Source organism: Gobio gobio (genome assembly GCF_949357685.1).
Source record: "Gobio gobio genome assembly, chromosome: 2".
NCBI classification, from domain to species: Eukaryota; Metazoa; Chordata; class Actinopteri; order Cypriniformes; family Gobionidae; genus Gobio; species Gobio gobio.
In genome coordinates, this window is record NC_137098.1 from 46,439,049 (window position 1) to 46,466,172 (window position 27,124).

The 27,124-nt window shown below is 37.1% G+C and overlaps 1 protein-coding gene across 1 annotated transcript in view; it reads right to left on the reverse strand.

Annotated features, from left to right (window-relative positions):
* lgr4 (leucine-rich repeat containing G protein-coupled receptor 4) overlaps positions 1–23,450 on the reverse strand; it is a 72,652-nt gene extending 49,202 nt beyond the window's left edge. Inside the window, exons 1-2 of the mRNA XM_079805147.1 lie at positions 23,128–23,450; positions 22,650–22,929 (exon numbers count right to left, since the gene is read on the reverse strand). Coding sequence (XP_079661273.1) covers positions 22,650–22,843 — 194 coding nt within the window. The 5' untranslated portion in view covers positions 22,844–22,929; positions 23,128–23,450. The remainder of the gene's footprint in view (positions 1–22,649; positions 22,930–23,127) is intronic.
* Positions 23,451–27,124: the final 3,674 nt, after the last annotated feature.

Genomic DNA, 27,124 nt, shown 5'->3' on the forward strand with positions numbered 1-27,124 from the left:
GTTCTGAGAAATGCATTGAGTTGCCTTAATTTATTTAGAGAGTAAATAAACTCATGAAACAGAGAAGTATGGTTAATGTTATCCATTGATTTCAACAATGTAACTGTATTCTAAATATCAACTATTTAAATTGTAACTGTAACGGAATACAGTTACTCATAATATGTATTCTGAATACGTAATGCCGGTACATGTATTCCGTTACTGCCCAACACTGAACACGACCTATTAAAGCACTGAGACATGGGAACAGTATAGCTAACATTCACATCTGAATATTTATCGCAAGTCATATCGTCATCGCAATATTAAACAATGTTATCGCACATCGCAGCTTTTCCTCATATCGTGCAGCCCTAATTTTAACCTTAATTACTACACTAATTGTAATATAAATAATACAAAATATTTTAAGTGGGCTTTAACTGTTATGCCACATTAGCGCCAAAACGTTATTTATTGTTTGAATTTCGTATTAAATTTGAAAAGCTTAGACTTTCATATCAAAAGCAGGTTTGGCGTGAGATTTAAAAAAGTTAGACGCGCAATATGTGGCGGCCGGTGTTGATTCTGTGGCGCACCGCCACTAATTAGTCTATGTGTGGGAAACACTGAAAGTAGAGTCTCATATGTATTGGATCCTTGCATTCTGTCTTAAAGTGAGAGCAGTGTAATATTCCTGCTGCGTCAGTCATTAATGGTAATCACACAACAAAGGACACACAAAACAATTCACTGCTCTTTAGTAGAATTAGTAGGATTAATCTATATTTACTTTATAGAGAAGAGTATGCATTGTTTTAAATTTGATAACATTTGATTTGTTTTGTATTATTATTATTTATTTCACAGGAATACTATATGGAAATGAAATATGTTGCACATGTTGCTTGCCAATTCATGATACTTTCTCATCTCTTAATTCTGTTATCCTTCAAATACATTGTTGTTAAGAATAGTTGGCCTATTATTACAGAACCAAAAATCCTGATCGGACCACACTTTAGTAACATTTTATAATAGTAACGTAATACAAGTCAGATTATTTTTGTGCAATAACTTCCTTCCTAAATTTTGAATGCGCAACTTGTGGGATTGATTCAAATGGTGCGCAATACCTACAACTCGCGCAATACCCTGAGTTTCAGGGCCTGAGTAGGGCTCAGGGTTTGTTGTTTCAAGCAGGACCTCCACCCTGAATTTTAAGCACGTTACTCTCTTCTCACAAGCAGAAAGCCTGATGGTTTGTTTTTCCTTCAGCATTACATACAGTAGAGGTTGAACACTAAACACTGGAAGCCTATCAGTGGGTTGGATGATGTCATGCCTCACAAATTCCTCTCCTTCTCTACACAAGAGAAAAGTTTGAGTCATATTTGAGCTCCAGCACACTGTCTGCCATTCAGAAGACAATTGTATGGTTTGAACTACAAAATTATAAAAATCAGAAAGATAAAGTAAAAAGTAGGGATGTCACGGTACCAAAATTCCTGTAGTCAGCACCAATATCATTAGAATTGTACGATTTGGAATTTTTTTTTTTTTAATTTGTTTATTATTTATGATAGTAATCATTATAAGTAAATAATACATATAAACATTTGAAGGCTACATGTTTAAAAGTAAACAATGTGTATAAAAAAGATCAAGTGAAAAATAAGCAACCCACCTAATAATAATAATGATTATTATTATTATTAGTGTTAGTATTATTATTACATTGAAAAGTAGCTAATGGCTCGTTTCCACCGAGCAGTACGGTACAGTACAGTCGATTCGGGACTGTACACCCTGATCCGGCTTGCGTTTCCACCGCGAACAGTACACTTATGATGGACGTAATTTTTGCACGAAAAAGAAAGCGACACAGTAAACAACAATGGACGAGATGCATCGGATATTGTTCTTACTTCTTGGCATGTGGCTGTTTGTCACAAGAAGACACGCTATGTTTGAGCCAAGGCTGCAGGCTGCAAGGAAAAACACAGCCGAAAAAGCAAGCGCAAATGACGATTCTCTGTCAACCAATCTCAACGCTCTACAGTGAATCTAGCTCCACCCTTTAGTACCGGACTACTGTGCTAGGTACCCCAACGGAAGGGTACCAAAAAAGTGGTACGGTTCGGAATTAGGGTACCATTCACAACTTCTGGCAATGGAAACTGCAAAAATTGCATACTGTACTGAACTGTACCACTCGGTGGAAATGAGCCATAAATCTACTGTCCAACAGTAGCCTAATATATTTCTATCAGAAACCAAACTTTTATTTTGATGGGTTGCTGTGAAGACCTTTGAGTTTCTGTGGGTCTATGATGATGATGACGACAGTTTCTCAAATGAAGCAGTAAAATGCTCATGAATTGAATCTCAGAGCGGCACTGGAGATGAAGTTCATGCATTCATTTCCTTGTATAGTGAGACGGCAGAGGCTGAAAACATGTGCTTCAGTGTGTGTGTGTGGTTAATGAAACCACGTGTCTTGACCATTCATTCACACAGAGGATTCATATTTAAATATTCTTTTTGCAGTTAGTTAGTGTGGATGAACATGTAGATGAACATGGAAGTGACTGAAAGCAGCTGCCTATTAGTGGGTACCGAACATACCTGGTACTCAGTACAACAGAAATGCTGGTATCATCACATTTTCAAAATTTCAGTACCAGTACTTCTGACAACACTAGTAAACAGATTAACTTCTAGTCCACAAGCTCAGTGCAAGACACATTTCCTAAAGAAAGATAGGCCTGATGGCCCTCAAAGATGGGGCATTAGCTTTGTATGTGAATTCAAATACAGTACTTGGTTCTTTAAATGTTTGGGAAGACAGCACTTAAATGTTTTTCTTAAAATGTTTGGGAAAAGAGCGCCGTCTGACGCAGAACATGGGATTTAAACTCTGAGTAATGAGTTCCAATCTAAACCCTCTTTGAACTAAACTACCTGAAAAATCCACAGACTTACCCAATACTTAAAGACGACCACACACATGCACACATAATTTATACCATATGAAAAAAAGTATAAAAAAAATAAAAAATATATTCACTAAGTCACACCAACACACTGGCAGCTTTATGTCCAGTCAAAGAAGGACTACAGTTCCGGAGTCACAGAGCAAGAAGCCAATTCCCTCATGTGAGCTCTAACACAAACATTCAGCCTTGAGAGCAAACATGTCAACCCCCCCAAAAAAAAATTAAACAGAGAATGCAAAGGATTTACAGAAAGAGAAAGACAGCAGGAATGCGAGAAAGGAAGTGTATTAAGCTGCTAATTCCACAGGAACACCATGCCTGTAAGCACAGTGTGTTTGGGCTGTGCTGATAGCCTATCTGTAATGAGATATGGACAAGGCTGAACACACCACCAATCCACACAAACAACATACACTGGAGTTAGACTGCACAAGTACCAAAACAAACCATTCACCTTCACCTCCCTTCTTTATTTTCTTAAATGAAAAATGCATTATGTAAAATCTTAAAATGTTTGGGAAAAGATGATGACAAAAATGTGCTTAAATACAGTGAATTTTCCAAATGGACTAAACAAAACACTTAAAGGGATTGCTCACCAAAATCACATCAATCAAAACCCAGCTGATTTTCTTTATTGTGAATTGTGATGAACACAATTTGTTGTTTAAAGGTCCCATGGCATGAACATTTTATTTTATGAGGTTTTTTTAACATTAATATGAGTTTCCCTAGCCTGTAGTGTATATAGTCCCCAAATGGCTAGAAATTTTGATAGGTGTAAACCGAGTTCTGGGTGTCCTGCTCTGCCTTTGAGAAAATGAAAGCTCAGACGAGCCGATCTGGAATCTTTCCTGTATGTCGTCATACGGGGAAAGGTTACCTCCCCTTCCTCTGCTTTGCCCGCCCAGAGAATTTGGAGAAAATGGATTGTTTATTTTACTCGCAATGTCAGCACAGGCTTTTACGATATGGAATCGACAGCACAGCCACAAACAGTGAGTAACAGTGTTCATTAATGCCTGATCTGTAATCAGAGTTTTCTGATGTGCAGCTAAATATTCAAGTTCACACAGACTTTCTTTCGAAATCGTTTATGCATCCGTGAATCAAGCCAGTGACTAAACGATCAACTCCACATCGTTTCTCTTAGTAGCATGAAACAAATCTGTTATTTAAATTGTGATTAGAAGCTAGATTAGTGATCAAAGAACACTCTCTTTATAATGTTTGGAGCTGGCAATCACATGTTGCGAGTTCATCTGCACACTTGCCCAAACTGCCGTTATAATGAATGATGCTGTTATGCTGCACAACGAGGCTCTTACTGTAGTATTCATATCGATGTTGTGTTTGCTGTTAGCTGTGGTGAAAGCATTTCGTGAGAGAAATAGCGTTGCAATGACGAGATCACTGCATTCATGCGATCAACAGACTGTCTGTCTACTCAATGCTCGTCACTGCAGCCTTTCATGTGAAAGGAAAAGATCTAAAAATCTAAAAATAATGCTCGACAGCTGTAATGGTAAAAAAAACTTAGTAACAGTATTCGAGAGGGGTTCCACATGTTACAAAGTTCGTAGAATAAGGAGGAAGAAGACAGGGTCGGCATGACCGGGACTCGTGTTTATTCAGAACTCTCAGATACAAACAAAATAAACTTGCGCTCACAGCGCTCTCAACAAATCAGCACAATATAACTTTCTCAGCAATCTTTCTCCAGCTCTCTGTCTTTGGTCTACAAGTGCCCAGACCGTCTCTCTCTCTATCTCTCTCTCTCTCTCTGGCAGAGCGTGCAGACCTCGCTAAACCACGCCCCCTCCGCCACAAGATCTAATACTCATTTCAAATGCAAAGATGTCAGCCAATCACAACAGTGGCCGTTTTCACTGAAGTCTCACAGCAGACACGCCCCTTGAAACTGAGCATTCAAGCCAGAGGGGTAATATCAATATAGAAAAAATGGTTTTTATTTCTAAATTTAACATTTTATGATGTAAAAATCATACTAACAATATAAGTACACCTCAGGAAACATTATAAAATAATTTTAAAAAATCCACGCCATGCGACCTTTAACGGAATATCCAGGCTGCTCCTTCCATTCAATGAAGTGGCTTATGAATGGCTCCAAAAAAATAACAAAAAAGCACCATTAAGGTATCATAAAACAAAGTATCATAGATCCAGGCCCTCTGAAGTTATACAGCAGAACAAACTTATTCACTTTAAAAGGAAACCTCCCCCTAGAGTGCTCAAATCTCAATCACGCACATTTTTTATATATTATATATTTAATGTAAACATCAATAAATCAGTGATAATTAACATCAATCAGTGATAATCAACAATAAATCAGTGATGATAAACATCTCTTTTTTGGTGTCCATCTCCAGAAGAAATCACATTTGGGTTTAGATTGAGGTGAGGTAAATGATGACAGAACTTTTGGGTGGCTTATTTCTTTAATGTAGTGTCCGACACTGAATTAGGAACTCCTCTATCTAAAAAAAATACCAATACATTAAACATTTGGTTAAGTAAACATCTAAAAAAAAATATTTTTATCAGAATAGATCTTATGTTCTATTATGACTGTAAATCCTGCCATTTTACAATTCTTTCATTAAAATATACTAATTCTTAATTGTTTTAATTACATGAACTCATTGCATGTGCTATCAAAATGCTTGTTAACAAGTCAGGTCACTACATTTGGTATCTAATATGGCGGTGAGAAGGAAACATTCTTCCATTAAAGAAGATTAAGTTATGATTAAGTTAAGATATCAGCCAATATCTGACATTTATCAGTGGATACCTCGACAGCTTAAAATAACAGTTGTTTTAATACAATATCAGCAAGGTCAAAATTCCACATGCTTACTAATGTTTGGCAGTGAGTGCTGTCCAGATGCTGTCCTTGATAGAATCCCCTAAATGTAAGGGTTTGATACGGACACGTCTTATGGCCAGCAAGTTCTTTTCCATAGTACTCCATCTCAAATTGGTCCATGCGTTCCCTCTCTTTCTCTCTAGGGAGGTGAGCTGAGCTGGACAGAGGCTGGATGGGAATGAAACCCAAATAAAACCAGTTTTCTGGGAAGCCATTTCACATTCCAGTGAGACCAGAGAGGCTTCCCACCTTCCAGTAAAAGTGTGTGTACAGACCTGTCTGTGGCTGCACCTATTTGCGTGTCTGTGTGTGTTGTGACACTAAGAGACAGAATGTGTGCGTGCTTGTCTGTGTGGCTCAGCGCTTTCCCAGTTCATCTCACTCAGTATACCCCTCCGTTTATCGTTCGGCCCATCTCTCTCCCTCTGTTTCTCTCTCCATCCGTCCCCTTCATTCCTTTCCACTGATCTCAGAGCCTCATCCTGTCATTTGTCTGGTGTCCATTAGAAAAAGAAGATGTGATGGGAGACAGGCGTTTCTAACGCAGCAGATGGTCTTCTTCAAGGCTCCATCAGGAAGCTCACATTAAACAAACCCATTAACTGCCAAGGCAACCTGCCTGCGTCCCAACAACACCATTGACCATGAACGATCTCTAAATAATCACATGGCCATCTCTGTGAGTGTTTACAACCCTACGTTTCTGGAGGACAGAGATGAACTTGAGCGTGTGAATGGAGTGAGTCGGAGGGAGTGTCCGGCTGTCCTCACGACTCTCTCAGCTGGTTTAGACCAAACACAGTGAATCAAACTGGCTTTGACTAGAATTCAACACTCCAATAAATTACAGAGGGGCCTCTTCACTACCTCAGTACCCCACACTCTGTCCTGCCTTCTCTCACAACGCCATACACAAACTCTCAGACTCTCTTACATTTATAAAGCCGTTGCGGATGAAAATGACTTAATAAATAACTTGATAAATATAATAATGAGGCATGCTTTCTCCACAGAACATTAGTGAAGTACATTCAAATAACTATGAATGTCATGAAAATTTGATTCATATATTTGAATTTTCATAAACTACTGATCTGTTGAACTGCATAATGTTGGTAATGGCTAATGAAAGTTAAGCTTCATAAATCATTTTTGAAATAAATTAATACTTTTATTCAGCAAGGATGCATTAAATTTATCAAAAGTGACAGTAAAGACATTTACAGTGTTACAAAAGATATCCATTTCAAATAAATGCTGTTCTTTTAAACGTTCTATTCATCAAAGAATCCTGAAGAAAATGTATCACAGTTTCCACAAAAATATTAAGTAGCAACTGTTTTTAACATTGATCATTTGAAATAAATTTGAAAAAGTCCCCATGTAGTCAATAACTTTATCCCTTAATACTCATCACCAAAAGGACAAACGTTTTTCCCTGTGAAAATAATTTCTTCATGCTTTAAAATCGCTTGAATGTAACACCTTTGCTTCATTTAGTATACACAGATCCATGAATATGCAAATTAGCCCCGCCTCAACTCACTCACACCAGCTTGGACTAACTGATCCACTCGGTCAACTTTACTGTAGTAAACGCTGCACAATGGAAATACTGGTTTAATTCAGACATGTGTGTATGCTAGTGCTGGGCGGTATGACCAAAAATATATATCACGGTATTTTTCTAAATTATATCGGTTTCACGGTATATGACGGTATTTTTTCCCTCTATGCATGACCGGGTGTTAACCACATTTTCTACTGATTGAGAGAGGAAATACTGCAGTAGATTGACTAGAATGCCATATTTTACAGTCATGATGAGTGAATATTGTAGAAAAATTCCACACTAGAGTTAATACAGGTTTGCAAAGCCCCTCAAAATGAGGCTATGGAGAGACCACCAATAAAACACAGACCTGCAACACACTCATTACACATGGATATTAAAATATGACCACAGAGAGAGAAAAAAACAGAGTTGAGGGCATCGTAAGCATTTAAAAAATCTTGTCTATTGTAATACATTTAAGAGCACTCTCTAAACAAATGACACACATCAGTTTAACACAGAAAGAATTAGCAGTTACTTTTTTGCCCATTCTTCTTTGATTTGTCAGTTTATTTATTAACTTACATCATTCATTGTCTTTTGTATAGCAGAATAATCCATCGTGTCATCGCGGTCGTGATCAGACTTATGGTTTACTGTAGCCTAATCAGTGCCCATTTCATTTGAAAAAGACGTGATGAAATATGTGCGCATACACGCTTCGGGTTCACGTTTAGAGCACTATAGTATATGAAATATGTCCAAAAAAACTTAAACGCGCTCGCTCCGGTCTATATCTGATATATGATCCATGTGGTGAGCGTTGTTAAACTCATCGCGGCTCTCTCGCGCGCGCCGCGTGTAGTTCGAATTCTCCACTGTAATCAAGCGCTGAATCCGAAATCGCCCCTTATAACCTCAAATAGGGCATTATTTGGAGGGGACAGCGCTTTGTAGTGGTGTCCGAAACCATAGTGGACGTTATTGAGTGCACTCATTCTATCCTACATCGCACCGCAACAACGAGTGTACAGCCGCTGTACACACAACGGTTGTCCGACTTCACGCACTTTCAAATAAAGAACAAGTTTTCATTCACTCCTTCAAATAAAGTGATAACGTAGGGAATAGTGAATGGGGGTATAGGAGGCGATCTCGGATTCTCTAATGCGATCTCAGCTGTGCTCTGACTGCTCTCACTAGTACAGTGCAACAGTGAAATGCGTCCCCTCTCAAACAATGACGTGCTGCGCTGCGTTCCGAACGTTGTTTAGCGACATACCGGTATTGCGGTATCATCAAAATTCATATCATAACAAAAATAAATACCGGTATTCGGTATGAACCGGTATACCGCCCAGCACTAGTGTATGCACAAGAACCTGATTCAGAAAAAGTGGAAGAGCAAATTATACAGGCTCATCGATGCATCAGAATTGTAATGCATTTTATGTATATGTCGGACACATAACGTAATTAATAGGATTAGCCTTTGCCTGGACTGTATTATCAAACAGCTAATAATGTGTTGCCAGTGTTACACAAACCATGTTCCCATTCACCATCTCAAAGTCAGACAGCTGCCTTCTAAAAATCAGCATCCTTAGAAATGCTTTGAACAACTTAGAACGTAAGTGGAGAAAGGCATGTAGTTCATCATAACATCATGATATACATCATATACATAATTCACTCATAATCATCACTATGTTGCTCAATGTACCCAATTTTTCATATCAACAGAAGAATATACCGGTATAACCTGGCTTCTCTTGAGCCTCCCTTGCTTCACAGATTAGTAATGATATGTTAAAGACATGTTGACGGAATGGGTTACATTTCAAACCGCGTTTTTGAGACGGTCTTTGGTAAACTGCAGTTTTAAGAAGAAAATACTCAGCAATGGTATTGACTAATGAATTTGCACATGGTTTGTCTTAAGGCATATTAACCCCCCTCTAGTGGGCGGTCAAGCCAGAGCGATCAACTCGCTTTTTTTCTTATCAGTGCCAAAGAGACTCAAATAACTGTCATTTTGTATCATTCAGGCAAGTGTTATACATCATTATAATCTGTTAAGTTTCTATTTTTTTGTGTACAGTCACAATAAAAACAAAATGTTGTGCTTTTTGCAAAATAAAGAAAACAAACATGATGCACAATCTGCAGGCTCTCTCTCAATGATGTCTAAATCTGATTGTCTTCAGAAAATGACCTGTAGCTTAGTGAAAACTTATCACACAAACACGAGACATATGTCTAAAGAAACGTTAAAATGTCAGGTTTTAAATAATCGAATTGCAAACAAATATTCTGTGTTTATGTAATCGGTTTGAAAACAGAGAGATGTCAGTCTTCATTATCCGCTAATAGGACCCACAGAGCGCGTGTTCTATTGAGATTCAAATACTGCCGATCCATGTGTCAACGCCCATCAACTCAAATAAACACATCAAGTAGTGCTATAGCGCCACATAGACATATCAAAATAAAAAAAAACATTAAAAACTTGATTTTTCACCACAGGAGGTCTTAAATGATTTCTGAAGGATCATGTGAACCTCAATGGCTGTTGTAACGATTAACGTCATTCTTGCGCAAAGAAGAAACTGACAAGTAAACAACAATGGAGGACATACAGCAGATCTTGTTTGTGCTTCCCGGCATGTGGCATGTTTGTCACAAGACAACTGTATATTAAAGAAAAAAAGTTGTCATTCCACTTGTAGCACGCGCAAGTGACAATTCTCTGTCAACCAATCAACATTCTGCAGTGAGTCTAGCTCCACCCTTTAGGTACCAGACTACTATAGGTACCCCAACGGAAGGGTCCAAAAAAAGTGGTACGGTTCGGTATTTTGGTACCATTCACAACTTTTGATAATGGAAAAGGAAATAATCGCATACCATACCGCTCGGTGTAAACAAGCCATAATTGTACCAGCCCCAAACTTTTAAACGGTAGTGTATTTTTTTTTTCCTGCTCATAAGGTAATTAGTAAAGGACTACTGACTGGACATGGTCAATTAAACATTTTAAAATGAGAAAAAAATATCAGTATGAAATCAACAGTGGCCAGTTTTTCATTTGAATGCAGTCCGAATAAACCCTTGTCTTTGCGTGAAGGAAGATCTTTTCTGTGTAATTGATCAATTTATTACAGTAATATTCTCATCTCTTCCTCTGTGTGGTTGTCAACCAGTGCCATTACATTGCCACTTGTCACCTCAAATCTAATACAAAATAATGATTGTTTTGTCACTGTAAACCGTTGTTAATGTAGCTCAAGTGTTTTAAACTTTCAGTCCTGACATGTCTCTCTCTCTCTCTCTCTCTCTCTCACACACACACACACACACAAAATATTGCAAACTCTTAAAAATAGCAGCAACGCAAAATGAAGCATGGCTTAAATATGACACGCCAACCAGACGAGGAGACAGCAGAGGTTTCCGAAATGAGGAAGAAAATGATAAACTGGTAATAACTGTTTATTTTACTGGCCTCTAGACATAATGTATCATCAGCTCAGTTTAAATAAATTCAACACGTTCTGCTTTTCTGTCTCTCTCACACTCATAAACACATACACATTGTTGGCAGGGGCAGTGTGTGGACAGATGCGGGGGACCCAGGGGGGTCATCACCAGGTCAGGAAGCGCACGGCTGTGGAGCGATGATGGACCCTGCGACTCGAGGTCACCAGGGGTCGCGCACACGGCCAAAGAGGAAATGCCAGCCAAGTGGCACTGTGCAGGACCACACACATACAAACGTTCGGCAACGAAGGAGAGGTGCCATGTTAAACACTCCTTACTGGAAGAGCTGGACAGAGAAGACATCCGCACTTCTTCAGCTGCTGGACACTTCTCAAGTAGCCTAACCACCAGAAAACACAACACGAGCAAACCTTGGATTAGAGCTCATCTCCGGTCGGACTCCTACTGGGGACTACTTGTCAATCCACTAATCCAGTCCTCATAGTTCCTCACAGCAGAACGGACATTTGGTGGATATTTTCTCCACATGGGCGAAGTCCACAGGACAAGGGCATGGCCAATAAGGCTTGATTCGAGGTCTTAAAGCTGCACGTATAAACACTTGCAATGCTTTAAGAAGTCCTGGCAGCCTAACAGTCTCTCTCTTTGTCCCACAACCACCATTACTGAGTGAGAGAAAAGCTCTTACATGTCTCTCTAATCATCATGAGCCTTCGTTTATGCTCATCAAAAATAGAAAAGTACAAAGAGGGAGAGAAAGAAAACAAGGAACCTAAAAAAGAAAGATAGAGAGTGACAGAGTGATTTTAGTAGGAATGGGAATTGTAAAGATTTTAACCATTTTAGTTACAATTCCTCTTAACGGTTTTGGTTCAGAGTAAAGTTTCTTTTATTTTGGGGGAAAATAAAAGCAATCCTATCATAAAATTATGAGATATTCAATAATAAAAATCACTAAAAATATATATTTTACAAAAACATAAAACAATTATTGTAAAAGGTGTCTTTTGAGGCCGATTTAATTGAATCCAATAGTTGGCCCTAACTAGTAAACAACAATACCAAACAGACATTTCATATTTATATAATTCTACTGACAAATTTCATTCTGTGTATCTTTAACTACACAATGTCATATGAGGAACCAGTCAGTAACTAAACTGATTTAAGTCTCACAGTAAGTTGCAAGTTGTATGTGTTTGTTTCACTAAAAAGAACCAAATTCATTAGAGTGATTTGTTCAGGAATCAGACTACATGGTTGCGCTGTATGTTTTTGATTTATTAAAATAAATGGTTCTGTATTATTTAAAAGGGCTATATGTAAGAATGTTCATCTATTCATTTTTATTGCCCATGTGTGAACAGCTTGCAGCTTCCCTGACTTCATAGTGAAAGGCTGTAGACCCGGGTCGTTTTTGCCGGGAAAATTAAAAGGATGTGACGTTTATGCGTGCTCTCCTGAGAGCCTCTCTTCCGTTCTATGACACATGAAATTAATGCTTATACGATGTTCAGGACTTTGCCGAAAGATGCTGGCTGCAGTTCACTTAATGGCCACCGGTGTCGCTAATAAGGGTTTCTGAATTCTCCATATAGCCCCTTTTAAAAGGTTCTGAATAGAGCTACATGATTCTGGATAAATTTAGAATCAAGATTTTTTTTATTGTTTCAGAGATCCCACAATTCTGAATAGACAACTAAACAAAATAATATGTAATTTACTAGAGGTTCTGACAACATGCAGTCAATTAAAAAAAAATTTTTTTTTGAGTGAGTTCAATGACTCACTCAAAGACTTCACTTGTTTCATGACTGGATGAATCGTCGTTTTTAAATGAATCTCTTAAATTAATGATTCAATGACAAATATTTTTTTTTACAGTCACTTGTTGCCACCTGGTGGCGTAGCAATATAATCGATATAATTGTTATTTGAAGGACCAAGTTACTTTCAAAATGTGATTTATGCTGCGTCCCAATTCACCTACTTATACTATGACCTAAAATCCAAAATTCCTCACAAAACTTTAAAGCAGACCGCTTGAGGTAAATGATCTGGAATGATGAACTGTGATTTTGACCGAAAATCTGAATAGAAACTGTTACTTTAACAGATGCCATAACAGAAACTTTGAAATGGATAAAGCTCTGTTAATGTACCTGAAATGAATAAAGAAAAAAAAAAAAGAAATAAAATAAGTTCTAGTCTAATTGTAGCCTAGCTGTGAGGTAATCCATTTAGGCTTAACTCTTTGCAAATAGTATTTTATTTAAAATATGCACACATTCACTATTCACTAATATATAAAAAGTGCAAAACGTGTCTTATAATATATTTTAATAAAATATGGTGAAATTCCATATTATATCCAAAAATATGAACAGTTTACATCACTGTATTATTACTGTGGGTCGTTGAATACATCTATCGTAAACAGTTATCAAATATTAAATGTTTAGCAACTCATCAAGTCATATAGTGGCTGTAGGTAAAAATTAGTATTATTTTAATTTTAAAAGTGTTTGTTTTCCAGTAGATGGCAGCACTTCTCCACTAAACCAAAGCACGTTCATGTTATCATCATGAACGAAAATGAGAAATGTAGAGCTCTTTTAAAAGTGGATTTTACATAAAATTTTGCTATTTTATATAAATGTATTTACTATTTATTTCAATTATTACAAATTGAGGCAACTAAATAATATAAAAAATAGCATAAATCCCTTGCCTGGATGCCAGCTGAACTTAGCCCCGCCCACAACATTTTTACTCGGGCAGTTCGGTCTGGACTTTCTCCGTAGAGAAGTAATTATGCCCGAACAGAAACTGTTCGGACCAATGAAATTGTCAGGGCGGGCTTTAGACGATGATGGACAGATGATCAACAGTAACGTAATCATCCTCGTCATCAAAGGCGCTTGGGTTGAATTTGTTCTAATCCTAAACGGAGAACTTGTCCGTATATGCATTCACCTTTACTATTTCTCTCAGAAATGATGATCGTGTTGGTATGTACTCTGTGTATCCTTAAATTCTTTTTTTACAACACCGACAAAGATCGTTTACACTCATCTTTTTCTTCTAACGTTAGGCTACTTATTCCAGCGTGCGTGCAGACAGGGTTGCCAAGTTTTTACAACAAAACCCGCCCAATTGCTAACGTTATTTAGAACTAGCCAAAAACAAGCCCAATATCTTCCAGCGGGGTTCTCCGGGGGAAAAAAGGCATTTGGGGGGTAAAATATGTGTTATTTTGCCAGGGCTGCCTGCTAAAATTCACATTTCTGGGTCTGTATATCACATAATTGGGTCGCTTCAACCCGCGGACTTGGCAACACTGTGTGCACTGTGCAGTTGAGTTTTGTTGACATTTGACAACTAACGTTATGCGTCGGTCCGTTGCTCTGATTGTTTGTAGGTCTATCCAATTGAGGTCTTTCCTGGTTCGGTTGAAACACGCCCCATAATCACAGCCCAACGGAGCAGTATCAGACTCATATTCTGACTAGAATTGAGTATGACGACGTCAGGCTAATAAATCCCCCTTAAACTGCACAATTTTATAGTAAAAACAATAAAGCTTTTGATATGTTTGTTTAAAAAAAAGTTACATTACATATTGGGGCGGTACTTGTCCCCCTCAATGTGTGTGGTGGTTACAGCCCTGCTTGTTTTGTGTTTTTAGAGGGCTTAGCTAATCAGGCCAATTAGAGAGAATTACTAATAATTTCCCCTTTTTTATTTATAACAAGGGGTTATCAATGATGCGTAGGCTATATATTATTAAACTAACCCAAGACCCAAGAAACTAGAATTCAGAAAATAATGTAGAAAAAAATCAAATTTTTTCAAAACAATATTGCTGTAACAAAGCCTCGTTTGTGTAACCTTTTCCCACACAAGTTTGAAATGTTCCAAATGACCCCCAGACATGTATTATAATGGGTTTGTGTGAATATTGTTTTAAGTTCACTTGGAATTGATATATAGATTTTATTTATACTGTAATGTTGAATGTCTATCATTAATGATTAAAAAGAAAAAAAAATTCAGAGACATTAGTAGCAGTTTTAGTATCTTAGTATCTATCTAGTGATACTTGCCTTCATAAAAATATGTAATTCATTACAACAAATATTTCAAATATACTGCCTTTAAGTTGTTTCTATATTAATTTGGAGAGTAACTGTTAAATTATTACAATATAAAATATTAAAAACGCAGATGTTGAATGTGCGATTAATTAGTAACTTTTTTTAATCGAGATTATATTATATATACATATACTGCCTTATATGCCTTAATTTTCAAAGCACTAAACTGAGATGTACAGTAACCATCCCATCCATTCTAGTTTTCTTTAACCTGAGGACAATTTATTTAGAAGGTTTTTGTGACCTCTGTGCAACTCAAAAACTAGAGTCTGTCCACCACTGGCGGTAACGATGTATACCGTCATACCGCATTATAGCCCCGTCATACTGTCACCGTTTAAATTGCCCTGTCAATCATCTTGTCACAGTTAAAATCCTCCACATTCAACTTCATTTAATTTAATTTATTACCGTATAAGAGAGAAATATACCAGCACGTTGATCTGCCATTCGTGGGTCTTTCGTGCAGAGACTCCACTTCATGTGTTTGCAATTTAAATATAATGATGCATTTAAAAGTTAATGGCCAAACGTATCATTACAAAAGTACACAATGCTGATGCAGATTAAATATAATGTGGATAATATTAAATAAATATATATGTCAAGTTAGATACTGTTAATTATTCACTCAAACCCCTTTATCTAAACCTCTCTACTTAACCGTCGGACTTGCATTCGCCATGTTTGTAGTTTAACACTTTTTTATCCGTGTTTGTAGTTCTAATCGAAATCCTCGCCCAAAGTGCAATGGGTTGTGGGTAATATTAGCTGTTAGAGTGTGCATCGATCTGCACTTCGAATTCTAACCGTAAATAGTAGACCATCCAGGTACCTCTGGATTACTCATTTCAACATGTTACTATTTGGGACGCACTTATTCTATTTTCGAATACTATCTAGGACGGATAGTATACGAATTGGGAATTGGTTAGTCTATTTTGATCGCTACAGTAGACATCAGTGTTTATAACTTCTGTGATAATATGAATATTTGTAACAGAAATAATTATACTGTCTGTGTGGTTGTAAAGCTGTTTGTGAAGCTGTTTAATACCTGTACTTGACATGTGCTCTCTCTGGCTCAGCGGCAGTGCAAACACAGATTTGAATGTTCTGTTATGATTTTGTCAAAGGTTTAATAGACACAGAAGAATCGTTGTCATTTAGGAATAAGATCATGTGGGTGTCTGAATCGAGAGCGCAATCTTTTAACGATTAATCATGAATAAAAAAACTTGGTTCCCAACCCTAGATTTTTTTGTCAAGTTGTTATAATGTTGTTATATGGGACTCAAACTGGATACGCAAAGTTGTTCTTGAAAAAAATGCGGTCACAGACATTCATGAGGCTTCACCTTTTTCGGCTGAGAGTCTTTGCCAGAACGTTGAACACAGAGGGCCCTCTTCTCCTCCAGAGCTCTTCTCATGACCTGTGTGTGTATGTGTGTGTGTGTGTGTATGTGTGTGTGTGTGTGTGTGTGTGTGTGTGTGTAGGCTGCCAGTGCTCATGTACATAAAACAACCTTTATCCTGAACCATCCCAATTCACCTCATAACATCAGTTAGAGCTGTAAATCATTTGTGCAGCAATGAGGCGTACAAAGTAAACCATCTTCAGGTTGAAACGTTGCATCTCAAAGGTTCAGCTAATCCACAGTTTTCACCCTAGCAATTTTATCTGACAGATTCAAGAAAAGTGTGTGCCCCTCTCTGGTGGCCTGCTCAAAACATCTAAGTCCAAAAAAGAGCAATGACAAACTTTCATCCTCTAATTCACTCTCAAACACCATAAAAAGTGCATTACTTTTAGTCATTTTCTGTCACGTACCCCCTGACTGCACAGAAACGTTATTGTCTTCAGACGTGAATGTGAAGAGAAGAAAAACGATCACTAATCGCTCTATACATTCAGTCAGGAAAAGGTGTGGAAAAATGGTGCTGCCGGTTCCATCTGACTGAGCTTGTAGATGTGCAACCCTTCCCACAGCCTTTAAGATGGAAAAGAACATGGCGTCTCTGTTTTGTTAATGGGACACAAAGGCACATTCCAGCTTCTCAATGCTGAAGGGCTGAGACAAGAGTGGGCTAATGGTGTGCGGACAGACGGTTAAGGGGGGATATCCCCACTGCACTATGCCAGCGCACACACACACATACACACAGGGGAAATTCATTCAGCCAGTGAGGGGACACCAAAAACTAACCAAGGTAAATCGAAAAGTAGCATGGGTCAAAAATAAAGGAGTCACACGCTTGACTATGAAGGACGTACAATTGAATTGTAACAAAAAAGACATTTTTTAGACTTACTGGATAAGAATTAGACAAGTAAGCAAGGCCATTTGGCCAAGGACGGCCAAAAATGCTATTTTTACGCCATGTGAGCAGCAAGGCTGTCTTCATGGCGATAAAGTGAATAACAAAAATTCACCAAAAAAACTACACAAGAAATTTGACATTTTTACAAGAAAACAATTCTAAAATACTTTTTCAAATATATGAGTTAAGCATGTGCTTTTTCATCTTTTTTTTTCAGACACCTCGTCTCATTTTTCAACTGTTGTAACACCTTTTATATGTCTGCAGAAAATGTAAAAAAAAATTTAATTTGGGAAAGACATGAGTTAAGCATACCCCCACCAAAAAAAGCACTTATCAATACAACAAATCAGACAAATGTTTACTGGGTGCTTGTTAAAACACTATCAAGGCCAAAGCGCACTGTAATATGCTATGAGGCACTTGCATTGGGAGTTAAGTATATAGTTACATCCGTCCATACAGCTCAGTCAAGGTCAAAGTTTCCCTGGTGTGGAGCGATACTACAGTGCATATTTGTTTCTTAAGCCGGTGCTAAGTCTCTCACTCGCCCTGCTCCGATACTCCGCCTAAACTGAGTATGATTAACCTGGAGTATTGCGCAACAACCTGTTGAAGTAAGCAAACTATATTAACCCCACAAGACTGCAGGCTGCTATCTACACTAGGGAATAATGATCAACCAGACTGTGCCCACTCTCTCTCACACTTTTACACTTGTTTCCCTCCCTTTTTTTTCTCTCTGACCCTCCGAATCCTGATATCCTCCAACATATTTTGTTGTCACTTTACCAGTTTTCAACTTCAACTCCCTCCCTCTATTGTCCTTTCTCTCACTAATTCTCCAGTTCTGTTCTTCTCCGCAGGGAGAGACAGTGTGGCGACAGCTGAAGGCAACCCAGAGTACAGGCAGAGAGAACAGCCCTACTATTATCAATTACATAAATAAATACCAGAAATGCAGTAAAGCGTGCAGCAGGCCGGCTTAGTTGGATGCAGCAATGCGGCTGAAGCGGTGGCAGCGCATTTCACAGCTTATGACTATTACCACACAGGCTGACATACAGATCAGGTGTCCCATCATCTGCTCATCATCACTCGCGGATTGATCAGCAATGTGCGTTTTATCAAAAACTGGACCACGCTAAAACATAAGACACTTTTCATCACTCACATATAGGTCTGCACCGCCTGCACGATTAATTGCGTGTTAGTGAAGAGCAGCTCTGTGATCAGTAGTAAATGCTGCTCCGTCTGAAAGCACAGTCGCGTATAACGTGCGTTTGAAAAAACAAAAAAAGACAACGTTTAATAAAGTTTTAACTCTACATATCGTGAGTTGAGTATTTGAAATGTCCTTTTGTGAGCTGATATGGCTTCTTATCACAGAATGACGCAGACAATTAATTATTTTATTGTATTATATACAGTGATGAAGTCGATTAGCACTGCATTATAATATGCTTTATTATTAGGAAAATACCCGAGAAGGCTTGAAGAACTCAAATGCACCATATATCGTGTGTTTATTGTCTTCACGTTTAAATCAAAGTTCTTCTATCTTCTTTTTATTCAGCTACACAGTGCTAGCTTCACATTAGGGATTTATTACTTTTCTCTGAGGCAAATGCGCCGTTTCTACTCAAGTGTGCCCTCTGGCCTCCAGTATGAATGAAATGAAGTTTGTGTGTTTAGTGCCCAGCAGTGCTTCTCCATCCTATTTTGGTTAAAAAAATAGGAAAAATAATACTTCTCTAAATAAATGTATATGACAATCCATACGTTTTTCTCCAGTGTACAGGAGTTTTTTCCCCACAGTGTATGCATAAGAGGCTCATATTTCATATTAAAGACACAGACTCGTTCTTGATTTTGCATACTTCCTGACAAAAATTAAGAAATTGATATCACAGATTTTTAATAATAATAATAATAATAATAATAATAATAATAATAATAATATATTTTATAATAAATCCTTAGACATTTCTAGTGATTATTAGTCATAGGCTGCCTGCATGTTAAAAGGCAACCCTGCAGTTTTTTGTAAAATAAGTTTTGTAAAATATAAATATTATTATTATTATTATTATTATTATTATTATTATTATATTGTTATATTTATTCTTAAATATTCTACTTTTTATTATTAATAATGAAAATGTTATTGTAATAGTAATATTTCTTATTTTGTTAAATATTATTATATATATATTATTTATTATTAGCAATAATAATAATCATAATTATTATTAGTCATAATATATAAGCACAAAAATAATAATAATAACAACAATAAATTATATATACACATACATATATATATATATATACACATATACACACACACTTTTAATTTGCTAAAATAAATTAATCACATTTTAAATCGCAAATCGCAATTAGATATTTAATTCTCCCCAAATCGTGCAGCCCTACTCACATAGTTTCCAGATTAATCAGTATATGTTACAAATAAGAGGAAAAGTACTGTCACACATTTATCTTATAGTCTTCAAAATCATGATGAAGTGGAAGAAGCAACAGATCTTTTCTTTCCGTATTGTGTGACTCACATCCAAGTGTAACGCATTGTTGAAAAAGAAAGAAATAAAGGACAGAGACTAGGTTCAATCCATGGGTTGTTAATTAGATGTTGAGATGTGGTCATTGCACTCAAATGAAGGTGAGCTTGCACACGATTGTGGATGGATGGGTTAAGTGGACTAAATATTTGGAGAAGACCGACATACGTCATTTTTTTATATAAATAATTATTCATTTTAAAATAATTTGGAAAGTGGAACAAAATAAGATCTATAGCACGCACTTACAAAATTGTATTTTTATTCCATGCTGAATTAAAAATAATATATAGGGGTTAATTCAGGATAATTGGGGCATTTTGGGACATTAGTCAATGGCAAAAAGGGTCTCAATTTAGCCTACCTGAATTCCCCTTAGTCCAACCATATAATGTGGCTTGAATTGGTTGATATTGGTCAAGAAACATGGCAACGTGTTGTTTATAATAATAACTGCCTAACAAAATGCCTCACAGGTAAAAAAAAAAACAACAACTCTGATTTGCATTTGATATCTAAGATGACCACTGCCACAGCTAGTGTTAACTCTGTGGCTTTATTTCTGGCTTTATCGCTTCTCCAGACTGGACTTAGCTTGGCGTTGAGTTACACACTGCAGCTTGGCAGAGATATTTCGAGAGCCCGGTCAAGCTGTTTTCAAAATGTATGGGCTCCAAGAGAGAGCAGCAGAATAAACACTCGCCTCCAGACGTGCTTCTAAACAATTTGGCAGAAAAGTAACACTTAATTACAACAGAGTGAAAGCACAATAAATGCCAGTAAAGTCTAATGAGGTAAGGGACATTACATGATTCGCACGTGCCACAGACAGTGGGCTCAGCCCAGCAATAAACCAGTCTTTTTGCAACAGACGGAAAAACTTAGGGGCAAAAAGTTCTCAAAACCAAGCGGTGAAACATCAAACTATGCACAGTTGATGCAAATGCTCCATTGATACAGACCAAAGGAGTCAGCATCAAGAATTAAGGCCCATTCACACTAAGGGCAATAACTGTAAAAGATAACTATAAAGTTTTAATAATCATTCTAATTCTATGAGAATAAGGCCACACCACAGCTATAACGATAACAACACAAATTCAAAAGATATTGCTGGAATCACTTTCAGAATTTTTTTTTCCAGCTGATGAACAATAAAAACATTGAGGGCCAATGGTAATGGTAAATGACAGTATACTTATACATACTTCAATTACTTGTGTCTTTTAATGTGGGAGGGCTCCTAGATTATCAGTGACTCGGTTCAATTCAAAAATGAAGAAAATGTAACCGTAAAAAAAATTCAGAAAGATATAATACAAATTAATTCTTTGGTGAGAACTTTGGTGAGAGACTTCTTTCAAAAACATTAAAATGCTTAATATGTCATGTTACCTAATGAGATTGTGTAAAAACTGTTTTGTCCTGTGTTGGACATTTCCTTTTTGACTGCTTAAAATTGTATTATTATATTCTGCATTGAATTTAACTGTTGATATTTCATTATAATATATATTTTTTACAATAAAATTCACAGCCAGTGACTTGAGATTCATTATTTTCAAATGCTAACATTTTGTTTAGGATTTTAGGTACCTTTTTTAGTGTAGCCAAGGATAGCACATAATATGATAGTTACACAAGTTTACACATCTTTGTGTTCAAATTTTCTGACACATTTAATGTGTTAAACTCATTAACACAGTGCTTGAGTTAACATTAACACAAAACTAGTGGTCCTGGAGCTCACCCACGGATGTGTTAAAATTTAACACGGGTTGTGTCATTTTTAACACATCCTTTCTAAGAGTGTAGTGTCCGTTAAGCCCTGCAAAAAACAAAACCCTAAAAACAATCAGAAGTAGACTGCTGAAAAAGACACTTGTGGAAAACCCAATTCATAGAAAAGCACCCCAACTCACCTCAATTTATAAATAACTGGCTCAAAATCTACCTTTTTATGCTGCATGGGTTTAAAAGCAGGCGTGTAAGGCAGGCTGCATTCAATAATGGATGAGCAGCCCTCTCTATATTACCCACATGGGTCATATAGCATTTAGTCTGCTACGCTCACACAAAGTACCCAAAAGCAGCCCAAGATGGACTTTGAGCTACAAAGCTAAACATCTCTCCAAAGAATTTCAATCTGAAAACAACTGCCAGACTTACATTTAGGCAGAAGAGATTTAGCTAAATGTAATAATGAAACTTACTGCCAGTCATTTCCATCGAAACTACTTAACTTGGATTTTTCACCCTTAATCTTGAATATTTGGTACTGCTTACTGCTATGCTGTGCATAAAAGTGAGTGTATACAGGTGTGTTTCTGAGTCACGGATAGTTTATCACGGTTTTATACTACATCAATGATCTTACTAACTTGACGTCTGAAAGCAATTTTAGACTTGTTTTAGACACGTTATGGTTAGTTTACGTAACTGTGTGAACTGCATGTGTCACTATTTTGCGGGATTGCTACATGGTGTTATTGGTATTTCTACAGTAATTCTTTATACAAACATGTACCGTGCAATATGGACTTTTTAGATAGGGGAGGCTAAATACGTCTAGCATACAGTTTTCTACATATTTTTACATACAGTACGCACTTGTTCCCAACATGCACTTTGTTAAAGGTTACTGTAATGACTTACAGGTAATATGTGAAAGCGCTGAGGCCGGTGGGAACAGTGGTCAGTCCTCGTCCAGAGCAGTCCGCTCCTCCGTCCTCATCGCAGCGGCACAGCGGAGAGCATGTGGCCGGAGTGGACTGTCCCTCTCCCGCAGTGGCTGACTGCCCCCCAATCCACAACCCCAACACAAGCATTCGGACTGCCAGCAATGACATTTTTCTCTTCCTTTTCACCAAAAGACCCTCGAAGGCAAATGCGTTGTGTTTGTTTCTCCAGCAAACAGAGGTATAGTTCCTTCAACCTAAGAACAAGTACAATAAAAGCTCTTAGAAGTCTTTAGGTTGAATTCGCTGTGTTTAATCAGATTTAGACATGATGTGGGCGAGTTAACGGACTAGAATTAAGCTACAACATGTTTTATTGTTTGTAAGTGCCCAAAAGAAACGTTATGCTACCTGCTTTTCTTTCAGCCATGATCGGTGTAAATAAGTGTTCTTACCTAATGCCCGCGAACGATAAGCAGATCGGGCCAGTCAACGGTCATTCTGCGCGGAGTCTCGAGCCTCAAGCCTCCAAAAACACAAAATAAACACGTTTAACTTAGATTCCCGGGTCTAAACAAACGCGGCTCCAGATTGGCGTGATTCGCTAAGCGTCCGCTTCCAGGAAAACACTCACAAAACCGCGACGAAACACAGCGGTTACAACAGCATTCTCTCTCTCTCTCGCTCTCTCTCTCTGATTTGTTTCCTGTAGAAAACACGGTCAGGTCTCAGACGAACCTCATGTCTCTCTCTTTCTCTCTTTCTCTCTCTCTCTCTCTCTCTCTCTCGCTCGCTCGCTCGCTTTCTCTTTGCAGGACAGCCAGTGAGGTGCTGAATATGTTAATACAACCTACATATTAATGATTTCTCGACGTCAGTTGTATAACGTGAAGCCGAAAGCAGCCAATTTATGACAGTGAAATATTCAAAAGCTTTATTGCATAAGCAAGAAACAGGTTTAATAATAATAGCCTAAAGATAGTAGGCTATATTTTCAAAATCTGAAGGAAAAAAATCGTGACAAAAAGACGTTAAACTATAACTAAACTTAAGCAGCTACACACGATGTTTTGCAAAATCGCATATGAAAAATATTGGCATAGCTACACACTACACATAGCTACACATCATTTTCTATGAAACCTTAACACTTAATCCTTTTATTCACATCAAGCATGTCTTTTTCTCTTTTTAGTTTAATGTAAGCCTGACTAGCTCTGTTCAGGTAAGGAAGCAAGTAGGATAATAGAGGAATAAAATGTAGCCTATGATCCATATTGTTAGTTTTTTTTAAATATATATTATTTATGCATAGGCTATACGCAGTCACACAAAAAAAAAACATTAAAGCTATCCTTACTTTTTTTCGCATGGGCTACTGTACATTTGTGCTATTTTGCCTTCATAAACAATTGTTTTAACATTAAAAAACTGGAAAAGACACTCTGTTACTCTAAACTCAGTTGTGTAGCTATTTCACATCCCACATACCTCATCATCTGCAGAGAGAACCTGCCAATCAAAATTCACACATTATGATGGACTTCATAGACGATTAAGATATTTCACTGGAACTTGGTCTTCATTACATCATGTTCTATGTCAATTGTTATTTATCAATGTATTCAGCTGTTGTCGCTGTTGTTTTTGCTACAATTTGCCATGTCAATAAAAAACATGCTGTTTTAGAGGGGCAAAAAACTAATATTAATAAATAAAATGTAATACTATAATAATACTAATATGAATAATAGTATTATACTAATATACTAATATTAATAAAAATAAACTATTATTAAAAAGGATATTTGTAACATCAAGTGCTACCTCATATTTAGCACCAACAAAGGGTTCTGCCGATTTTTGGTACCATTTAGAACCATTTTTCTTAAGAGTGCAGAATAGCTGTGGAAAACATACCTGAGGTCATTCAAAAAGAGATTAGAGATAAACTAATCCAAATTCATTAATCAGGAATGGAGAATCCACTGAGACACATCAGCTTTAAAAAAGAATGTTCTACTCAAGCAGGTACACGGTTCAGCTGAGAATGCATTGCATTGCATTTAATATACACATTTGATCGGTTTTTGCTTTCCCTGGGAATCGAACCCATGACCTTGGCATTGCCCTGCTCTACTGTTTGAGCTACAGAAAAAAATGCACCATACTGAGAGCACTGCATAAAACTGCCCTCTATAGAGTGTTCCCAAAATTTCTCAAAAAGAACCCTGAATAGACAGCCAAGATAGATAGACAGCCAGAATTCTAAGTGTTGTGTGTAAAACCAAGCAGAAAATTCAAAACCTGCTCCTGACTACACTCTAAAAAAAAAGGTTATGGCACCAAAAATGGTTCTTCGTTGTAATCATAGAGGAACCACTTTTGGTGCTATATAGCACCATATCTTAACATGTTCTGTATATGGTAGCAGGGTGCTATATAGCACCTTAGTCAAAGAACCGGTGAAGAACCTCTAAAGAACCACTGAAGCACCAAAATTGGTGCTATATAGTACTTAAAAAGGTTCCCAGATGATTACGAGCCAAGAACCATTTTTGGTGCCATATAGAACTTTTTTTTTAGAGTGTATTATTCATTTCTATTAAAGATTTTATACATTTTAAAGAAATTATCAAGATGATTCAGTACACAAGAACACTTTTATCCAAACTAAATTATAAATGAGAAAAATCACACACATCCACAAAGCAGTAAATTAGTGTAAAAAAAACTATAGCTGGAAACAAAGAGAAAAATAAAAAGGTAGAATAAGGATTTAAAGTCTTAGCACAAATATAAACATTAAAAATAAATTATTTGCTTTGAAAGAGCTTTAATCACAGGGAAATTATGTGGAATCTCTAATTTAGTGAAACGAGAAGTGTCTAAATACTTCAAGGTATTGTATATTTAAAGCATTATTTGTATATATTAACAGTAATATTTCTCCTTTTGGACTCTCCAAAGTTTAGACTTAATTCATATTTGAAAAGGCCAAGAGAATACAATATACAGTCTAGCCATTCTTGCTGCATATTAGCACAAACTGTCTGTGATAACATAAGAGAAACCTTCTCTTAGTCTGCCAATGCTCCTGTTTTACTCAGCTTTATAAGCCATAATAAAGTTTGCATAAATGTCTGCACAGCTACACACATTGCTGCACCACCCATGGGATTACATGGCACTGACTCATAAACTAAGAGGGTAAATGGAGAGAGACAGAGAAAAAAAAAAGAGTTTTTATGTTTTGGCCAGAGTGCGTGTGCTTTATAAGTTCTTCCATGTTACCTCGCCGATACAAGTTCTACTCCACTGACGTCAGGTTTATCTGAAATCATTAAAGCTTGCTTTTATAGGCAGATATTTGTCCAGACTGTAGCTCTTTATCTTATCTGCCAAATGCTACGCCTCGCACCATTATCATTCTATTGCATTTGACTATGTTATTTTGCAGTGTTTTATCACAATTTCTGTTATGCCCAGATGCCTACAGGGACAGATTTTTCCATGGAGTTGCATTTAACCTTGCATTGACCAAATGTAAACAGAAAAACTAGAAAATTGTCTCAAGTGAACTGGCACTCTTCTCAGGATAAAATTAAATCTTCCCATACTGTTAACATTGTCAAACTTATGACGGTGCCCTGGCAAATGAATGTTTTGTTTTTAGTATATTGTTTTGATGTTCATCTGATTTAGTCACTAATAGAGGTACGTCTGCTTTGGGTATGTGAGTAATTATAAGGTCTGTTGAATTCATGCATGCTCTGTATGTCAGCAGCCGCCATCAAGTTTGCATGTTTGGGAAAAAGAAGAGAATTGGACTTCCTCCAGCTCCTGTGTCAAAACTTGTCATCAGTTTCTTTAATTGATTGTTTGAGTATGGAAATATGACATACACAGAGTAAGTGATGACCCAGCGGTTACACAAGATCCATTCATAGAGGCAGTAATATTGTCATTTTGACGCTGGGGTTCAATCTGATTGTCGATATGTGCAGCAGCAGCGGCCTCAGTTCCCAAGGGCAGGAAGGGCCCACGAGGCAAAGAGTTTTCATGCAAATGCAATTTGCATTAGCAACAGTGGCAAGTGACCAGTGAAAAGGCTCTTGTGCAACTTGTTGTGATAGATGGCCCAAAGAGGAAATTACATGGGTGAGAGGACATTTGAATGGCACATATCAAGATCCCACGGCAAATAGACAGTGACTATCAAAACAGGGTTATCAAAGCTGTGAAATGGGGAGAGGGAGATACAGTCACAAAATACAATAAGTTCAACTATTGTTATCTACATTAACCCTCTGGTGGTTTTGAAATTTTAAAAATCACTGCTTCATCGGAATGATATGAAACTTGGTGACTTTTCTAGCATTATATGTAAACACAAAAAAAATTAGGGTCATGGTTCGAGCATGCTGATTGGTCGTAAAAAAAAATAAAAAA